Genomic DNA, 8,995 nt, shown 5'->3' with positions numbered 1-8,995 from the left:
TCCGTCAGGGCGGGTCCAGCTAAAAGCAGCACTCCCCTCAGACACTGCTTCAAGCTGGACACTCCATGTTTGAAGTTTTATATAAGGTGAGAGAGAAATTATCTTTTGGAGTTTGTGGTAATTTTTTAAAAATTAATTAATTTATTTATTTTGAGGCAGAGTCCCACTCTGTCACCCAGGCTGAAGTGCAGTGGCGCCATCTCGGCTTACTGCAACCTCCGTCTCTTGGGTTCAAGCAATTCTCCTGCCTCAGCCTCCCAACTAGTTGGAATTACAGGCACATACCACCATGCCTGGCTAATTTTTTTGTATTTTTAGTAGAGACAGGGTATTGCCATGTTGGCCAGGCTGGTCTCGAACTCCTGACCTCAGGTGATCTGCCTGACTCGGCCTCCCAAAGTGCTAGGTTTACAGGCGTGAGCCACCGTGCCTGGCCGTGTGGTAATGTTTCAAATGTGCTAGTTGAAAGTTTCTTAAAATAATTAGCATTTTTAAAAAATGCCATTTCCACACAATTGTCCTAGTCTTAAATCAGTCATATCTGAAAAATTATTTTGCTACAATGTCTAGTGCAGTTTTCAAATGCCACTCATGTGGCCTTGGGGTAATCTCAGATAGGACTCTGGGATTGTCCTGGGAAAAGGGGAGCTGCAACTCCCACCTCCTCTTTGACTAGAACAGCTCTCCTTTAAACTGTCTTAAACATTGGGTTACTAAAGAAGATGAATATAATTTTAATTGAACAAATGGTTCCATTAAAAAAAAAACTTCTGTAACAGAAACTTAATAAATATGCCAGATTGGGCCAGATGTGGTGGTTTACACCTGTAATCCCAGCTACTCAGGAGGCTGAGGCAGGAGAACTGCTTCAACCCGGAGGTGGAGGTTGCAGTGAGCTGAGATTGCGCCACTGCATTCCAGCCTGGGTGACAGAGCGAGACACTGTCTCAACAAAAAAAAAAAAAAAGAAAAAAAAAAAAAAGAAAAAAAGAAAAAGCTAATAGTATGCCAGACCAATACTAACAATCAAATGATAGACCTTCAAAGATGAAAATCAATTTTGTGTACAACATCAAACTCTTTGAATGGCTAGACAAATTTATGAAACTGTTTCTGAAGGCTAAAGAAGGGAAAGATTTCAGAAGATATAAATACTATACCTTTTCAAAAGTGAAATACTGTTATTTTGCATTTTTCTAACTGGTATTGGTACCCATACAAATATTCCAGAATTCTCTTTAGAAAGAGTTGGGAAAAATGCAAATCCAATGTTGGGAAGAATTTCATGCTTACCCCTATCTGTTTAGTAAGCAAAATATTTCACAAAAGAACGACATTCCATGAAAAGTATGTTTGTTCTGGCTTAAATACAATCATTTCCTCCATAAAGTCTGATTCAGATAAAGCACCTTAGGAAATTCAAAAGCATTTAGTTTTTAGACAACTGAATGTCATACTACTTTCTGAATTCCATAAAAGTGCTTTCAAAATTAATTCACCCATGTTAGACTATGCTTTTAAACTCAAATATGTTATTATTTAGTGGCTTTTACTGCCCAGTAGATGTCAAATTCAGTTATTTCCTGCATTAAAAAAAATTATTTATCTTTTTTTCTGAGACAGTCTCACTCTGTTGCCCAGGCTGGAGTGCAGCGACCTTGGCTTACTGCAACCTCTGCCTCCCGGGTTCAAGCAAATTTTGTCTCTCAGCTTCGTGAGTAGCTGGGATTACAGGTGTACGCCACAACACCCAGATCATTGTTTGTATTTTTGGTAGAGATGGGGTTTCACCATGTTGGCTAGTGATATGATTTGCTTTTGTCCCCACCCAAATTTCATCTTGAATTGTAACTGTCACAATTCCCACGTGTTGTGGGAGGAACCTGGTGGGAGGTGATTGAATTATGGGGGCAGATCTTTCTTGCACTGTTCTCATGATAGTGAATGAGTCTCATGAGATCTGATGGTTTTAAAAATGGGAGTTTCCCTGCACAAGCTCTCTTTTTGCCTGCCACCATCCATGTAAGATGTGACTTGTCTCTCCTTGCCTTCTGCTGTGATTGTGAGGCCTCTCCAGCCATCTGGAACTGTAAGTCCATAAAACTTCTTTCTTTTGTAAATTGCCCAGTCTTGGGTATGTCTTTATCAGCAGCATGAAAATGAACTAATACAGTACAGCAGAGTGGGATGCTGCTGAAATAATAGGAAGTGACTTTGGAACTGGGTAACAGGCAGAGGTTGGAACAGTTTGAAGGGCTCAGAAGAAGACAGGAAAATGTAGGAAATTTTGGAACTCCCTAGAGACTTGTTGAATGGCTTTGACCAAAATGCTGATAATGATATGGACAATGAAATCCAGGCTGAAGTGGTCTCAGATGGAGATTAGGAACCTTTGGGAACTGGAGCAAAGATGACTCTTGTTATGTTTTAGCAAAGAGACTGGTGGCATTTTGCCCCTGCCCTAGAGATTGTGGAACTTTGAACAAGACAGATGATTTAGGGTATCTGGCAGAAGAAATTTCTAAGCAGCAAAGCAAAGATGACTTGGATGTTGTTAAAGGTATTCAGTTTTAAAAGGGAAACAGAACATAAAAGTTTGGAAAATTTGCAGCCTGACAATGGAATAGAAAAGAGAATCCTATTTTCTGAGGACAGATTTAAGCCAGCTGCAGAAATTTGCATAAGTAACAAGTAGCCAAATGTTAATCACCAAGACAGTAGGGAAAATGTCTCCAGGGCATGTCAGAGACCTTTGGGGCAGCCCCTCCCATCACAGGCCCAGAGGTTTTGAAGGAAAAAAATGGTTTCATGGGCTGGGTCCAGGGTCCCTCTGCTGAGTGCAGTCTAGGGACTTGGTGCCCTGTGTCCCAGCTGGGCTGTTGCTTCAGAGAGTGGAAGCCCTGAGCCTTGGCAGCTTCCATGTGATGTTGAGCCTGCAGGTGCATGGAAGTCAAGAATTGAGGCTTGGGAACTTTCACCTAGATTTCAGAGAATGTATGGAAATGCCTGGATACCCAGGCAGAAGTTTGCTGCAGGGGCGGGGCCCTCGTGGAGAACCTCTGCTAGGACAGTGTGGAAGGAAAATGTGGGGTCAGAGCCCCGACACAGAATCCCTACGGGGGCACTGCCTACTGGAGCTGTGAGAAGAGGGCCACCATCCTTCAACCCCCAGAATGGTGGCACCATGTGCCTGAAAAACCTGCAGATACTCTATGCCAGCCCATGAAAGCAGCCAGAAGGGGGGTTACACCCTGCAAACCCACTGAGGTGGAGCTGTCCAAGGCCATGGGAGACTACCTCTTGCATCCATTTGACCTGGATTTGACATGGAGTCAAAGGATGGACCTTTAAGATTTGACTGCCCCACTGGATTTCAGACTTGCATAGGCCCTGTAGTCCCTTTGTTTTGGGCAATTTCTCGCATTTGGAATGGCTGTATTTATCCAATACATGTACTCTCATTGTATCTAGGAAGTAACTAGCTTACTTTTGATTTCACAGACTCATAAGCAGAAGGGACTTCCCTTGTATCAGATGAGACTTTGGACTGTGAACTTTTGAGTTAATGCTGAAATGAGTTAAGACTTTGGGGGATTGTTGAGAAGGCATGATTGGTTTTGAAATGTGAGGACATGAAATTGGGGAGGGGCTGGGCGGAATGATATGGTTTGGCTGTGTCCCCACCCAAATCTTATCTTGAATTGTAACTCCTAAAATTCTCAGATATTGTTGGGGGAACCCAGTGGGAGATGACTGAATTATGGGGGTGGCTCTTTTTTTTTTTTTTTTGAGACAGAGTCTAGCTCTGTTGCCCAGGCTGGAGTGCAGTGGCACAATCTTGGCTCACTGCAACCTCTGCTTCCCAGGTTCAAGCAATTTTAATATGTCAGCCTCCTGAATAGCTGGGATTACAGGCTCACACCAAAGCTAATTTTTGCATTTTTAGTAGAGACAGGGTTTCACCATGTTGACAAGGCTGGTCTTGATCTCCCGACCTCATGATCTGCCCGCCTTGGCCTCCCAAAGTGCTGGGATTACAGGCTTGAGCCACTGTGCCCAGCCAATTTTGTATTTTTAGTAGAGACGAGGTTTTGCCATGTTGGCCAAACCGGTCTTGAACTTCTGACCTCAGATGATCCACCCACCTTGGCCTCCGAAAGTGCTGAAATTACAGGCATGAGCCACTGCGCCCAGCCTTATTTCTTGTTTAATAGAGACAGGGTCTTGCCATCTTGCCCAGGCTGGTCTCAAACTCCTGGGCTTGAGTGATCCTCCTGAGTAGGTCTCCATTTTAATTAGACTTTTTTTGTACATGCACACACACACACACACACACACTCACACGCACACTTGTTTATTTACAAAAGCTTTGGTTCTAAATGTGGGCTTCGAATAGATTTTCATTTTCTAAATTAAGTCAATAGGGAGGAGGAGGGTATGGAGTTAAGAATGGAGATTTTAGGACTGGGCTCTCCAGATTATGGTCCCAGCTCAGCCATTTCCTAGTTCCATCTCTGACTTGCCATGGGTGACTTCGCTTCTGTGTGCCTACTTTTCCTTATCTGTAAGAACTGTGCTTCCCTCACTGGGGTATGAAGATTATATGAGTTAACATAATGTAAAGCACTTAGAATGGCACCTGGTATACAGTAAGTACTCAATAAATGTTAGCTATTATTAGCTATTTTGGTTTTCCAGTGTCATCAGGGTATGCTTCAAATTTTGTTTAATTAAATAGTAAGGTTGATAAAAGGGTGCTAATGGAGACAATAGATTGGTACTCATCACACAATTAGAATATAATTGAAGACATTCAACTTAAAGACCCTGCTGGTGTAAGTCCACAGACTCTCAGGGGTCACAGGACATTAGGGAGCATCTTGTTGATTAGAGACATTAGAGAACATCTTGTTGAACACCTTCACTTTATGGCTGAAGACACTAATGCCCAGGGGGATAAAGTCACTTGTAGCAAGCCATCTAGAAAAACAGAGAGCAGCTGGAATGTCGTTACTGTTGATGGTACTTTAGGTTCTTGGAGGGCTGCAGCAAAGTTTTCATTACAGGCATCAATCATCACTGCAATGCACTGATTAGCCAGTCACTGGAGCATTCTATTCCATTCAGAATGACAATAAAAGCATTTATATGTTTGGAACTGTCAATATACAATATAAATACAAGAAAGTAAACTGACTTTGCTTTATAACCAAATGCTATTATTTACTATACTTACAGAAAATGCCTTGCAATGGGTGTTTTTTTATATGTTTTAATTTCAAATATCACTTGAAAGACATTCTTTTTATTTATTTATTTATTTATTTATTTATTTATTTTGAGATACAGTCTTGCTCTGTTGCTCAGGCTGGAGTGCAGTGGTGTGATCTCGGCTCATTGCAATCTCCACCTCCTGGGTTCAACTGATTCTCCTGCCTCAGCCTCCTGAGTAGCTAGGATTACAGGTGCGCACCACCACACCTGGCTAATTTTTGTATTTTTGGTAGAGACGGAGTTTCACCATGTTGCCCAGGCTGGTCTCGAACTCCTGACCTCAAGTGATCTGCCCACCTTGGCTTCCCAAAGTGCTGGGATTACAGGTATGAGCCACTGCACCTGGCTGAAAAACATTCTTTAGCCAAAACTATTATAAAAATCAATCTGATGTCCTTGAAATGGAAAAGCCTGCACCTCTGGAACAATCCCTACATCAGGAGGCGTGCAGGGAGGACACTGCAGATGATCAAAGTTTTATTTAACATTATAGAACACTTAAAAATAAACAATATGCTTGCATTTCTGTTGTGCAACTTAGAAAAATGTTTTCAAGCACACATAAAAGCATCAAGTTTTACCCCAAACAAGTATGCTATGCAGCCAGTCCCTAACTGCTGGGGCCAGCACTGCTCTCAACAGACGGCTGAGGTAGGAGGTAGGCTGCTGGTGTCCCTGTGGGCAGGTGGCTTTTCCTATTCGGAATGATGTATTCTCTTGTTGTGGTTCTCAATCGCCCTTCTAAGTGCTTCATCCTGGATGAGATCCGACTTTCTTACATTCGTGTGGCTACAGCCAATTTTAGGGCAACTGCAAGGGAGAAAGAACATCAAGTCAGTCCCCTTTACTGCCTTAAGCAGAAACTTCTTTTACATTCAAGTGTTTAAGTAAGACTTCTAACGAAAAAGGAAAAGTGTTAAAGTCAGGACCAAGGTGCCCTCATTCATTGATTCGCTGAGTCCCTACCTGAGCCAGGTCCTGTCCAGATGCTGGGGACACAAGCGATATGTGAGTAGTGCCTACCTTATTAAGAGCTAACTTTCTAATAAGGAAGACAGGCTATCACTAGCGAACCAAATAAATGCTTGCTGTAAGTTCAGGTCACCTTATGGGCTATGAGGGCAACGAAGCAGGGTCAAGAAGAGACAGTGCTGGGGCCATGGCTGCTTTGGCTGGACTCAGGGCATGCCTCACCAAACACATCTCATCTTGGGCAGGACCCAGAATGAAGCATGGGAACAAGTCTGCATGTGGTCCGGGCTAAAGCAGTAGCAAGTGCAGTGCTGAGGACGTCCAGCTTGGTGCCCTGGAGTGAGAGCAAGCTCTATGTGGCCGAAGCGACCCAGACAAGAGGGAGAGCAGTTGGAAGTGAGGTCAGTGGGCCAATGGGGCTTTGGATTTAATTTAATTTAATTTATTTATTTTGAGACAGAGTCTCACTCTTTCACCCAGGCTGGAGTGCAGTGGCGTGATCTTGGCTCACTGCAACCTCTGCCTCTTGGGTTCAAGTGATTCTCCTGCCTCAGCCTCCCGAGTTGCTGGGATTACAGGCGCCTGCCACAATGCCTGGCTAATTTTGTGTATTTTCAGTAGACACGGGGTTTCACCATGTTGGCCAGGCTGGTCTCAAACTCCCGACCTCAAGTGATCCACCGCCTAGATTGGATTTTATTTTAAATATGAAGACAAAACACTGGAAGTTTTTGAGATGGGGGAGGGGTGTGTTTGGTTTACATCTGGAAAATGTTACTCTGGCTGCTTATGGAGAACACAAAGCAGGGAGGTAAGAGAGGGGCAGGGAAAATAGCGTGGGGGATCCCGCAGGGTACAGGAGAGAGGTGAGGGCAGCTTGGTCAAGGGTGGCATGGCGATCAGTTTCAGGACACGCTTGACCATAGAACCTGTAGGACTTGTCAACGGAGCGGCTGTGGAGTGTAAGGGAAAGGGAAGAAGCCAGCTTCATCTGGGCAGATCAGTGACTGGTAGTGCCCTTTATCACAGTGGGAAATGATGGGGCAAAACAGGCTGCAGCACAGAGCCACAGTCCTGGTTGGTATCTGTTTCCTCTGGAACGGATGCCCAGTAGCTCTCCCAGAAGAGACTGAGTGGACTACTGAGACTCAGTGGAAAGGCTGCAGCTGAAGACATCAGTGTGAGTCATCCAGAAAGGGGTAGAAACAAGCCACGGCTCTGCTTCCATGTGATCTTCTCTGAGGGCAGTGGGCTGGATGACATCACCTATTTCTTCTCAAAGAATCTGGTTCTCAAAGTGAACCAAATTTTGGTAGATTAGAGGCCCAATGTTTGGAGTCAAGCTAACCTAGGTCTGAATTTTCTCTCTATCACTTATTTGCTAGTTATGAGACCACAGGCAATTCACAATAACCTTCTTGAGCCTCTCTTGCCTCTGATTTAAAATGGGGAGAGAACCCCTATTTCCCAAGGTGACAGGCAACACAGTGCTCAATGATGTTAATTGCCTTCCTGATCCCGTGACTATCATGTGTTCCCTCATCATCATTCTTCCAAGAAGTTTTAAAGTTCTGGATCTATTTCTACCTTGCATATATCCAACACAGGCATGTACCCATTCATGCATTAATTGATTCTTCTAGGGATCAGTCCTGTGCTAGGTTCTAAGCATGCAACTGTGAAATACAAATATATGGTTCCTGTCCACACAGAGCTCTGACCCAGTGATCTGAAACAGCTCTCCATAAAGCACAGGATATTAAGACCAAAAACAACAAATATGCAAACCACACTAAAGATGCAAAAGAGAAGGAAAGAAAGTTGGTCACGGGAACTCCAATTTGTCTAGTGGTAGGAAGCCCAACAGTCCAACATGAAAGAGAAAGTATTTCTTGGCCCTGATCTGTGGATCAAGGAGTCTTTACATTAGAGGGGCATTAATCAATGAAATAAATAATATGCTTAATAACAATATTTATTTTTAAAATATTAAAATATGGCCAGGCACGGTGGCTCACACCTGTAATTTCAGCACTTTGGGAGGCCGAGGCAGGTGGATCACATGAGCTCAGGAGTTTGAGACCAGCCTGGCCAACATGGTGAAACCCCATCTTTACTAAAAATACAAAAATTAACTGGGCGTGGTGGCAGGTGCCCATAATCCCAGTTACTCGGGAGGCTGAGGCAGGAGAATCGCTTGAACCCGGGAGGTGGAGGTTGTGGTGAGCTGAGATCGCACCATTGCACTCCAGCCTGGGCAACAGAGTGAGACTCTGTCTCAAAAAAAAAAAGCCCTATATACTCAGGTGCATGATGTGTTAAATCATAATTACAGAAAGGCAATTATATGAAAGAGGATCAGGGTGATTTGGCCCAGGTATGCATCATTTTGATGATTTGGCTTTGCATTAGGGCAAAGTTGGAGAAATGTTTTACACTAGTTTAAAAATCTGTATTTTTCCCTAGCCTGTCCCCCTATGCTGTGAAGTCTCAAAGTGAATTATCCCCTCCCTTCCCCTTCCCTTCCATTCCCTTCCCTCCCCCTCTCCTCTCTTCTTCTTCCTCCTCTTCCTTCCTCTTTCTTTCTTTTTCTTTCTTTCTCTCTCTCCCTCCCTTTCTCCTTCCCTCCCTCCGTCCCTCCCTCCCTCTGTCCCTCCCTCCCTCCGTCCCTCCCTCCCTCCTTCCCTCCCTCCCTCCTTCCCTCCTTCCTTCCTTCCTTCCTTCCTTCCTTCCTTCCTTCCTTCCTTCC

The 8,995-nt window shown here is 44.0% G+C and overlaps 1 protein-coding gene across 4 annotated transcripts in view; it reads right to left on the bottom strand.

The window, feature by feature from the left end:
* Positions 1-5,729: 5,729 nt before the first annotated feature.
* The window catches only part of NSMCE2 (NSE2 (MMS21) homolog, SMC5-SMC6 complex SUMO ligase), a 269,718-nt gene continuing 266,452 nt past the window's right edge, over positions 5,730-8,995 (bottom strand). For all 4 annotated transcript variants that reach the window (XM_025393641.1, XM_025393640.1, XM_025393639.1 and 1 more), the window contains one exon: positions 5,730-6,084. In XM_025393641.1, coding sequence (XP_025249426.1) covers positions 5,970-6,084 — 115 coding nt within the window. In that variant the 3' untranslated portion in view covers positions 5,730-5,969. The remainder of the gene's footprint in view (positions 6,085-8,995) is intronic.

The sequence above is a fragment of the Theropithecus gelada genome, chromosome 8, assembly GCF_003255815.1.
Source record: "Theropithecus gelada isolate Dixy chromosome 8, Tgel_1.0, whole genome shotgun sequence".
NCBI lineage: Eukaryota > Metazoa > Chordata > Mammalia > Primates > Cercopithecidae > Theropithecus > Theropithecus gelada.
Note: the sequence above shows the minus strand (reverse complement) of the source record. Positions and strands in the feature narration are given on the sequence as shown.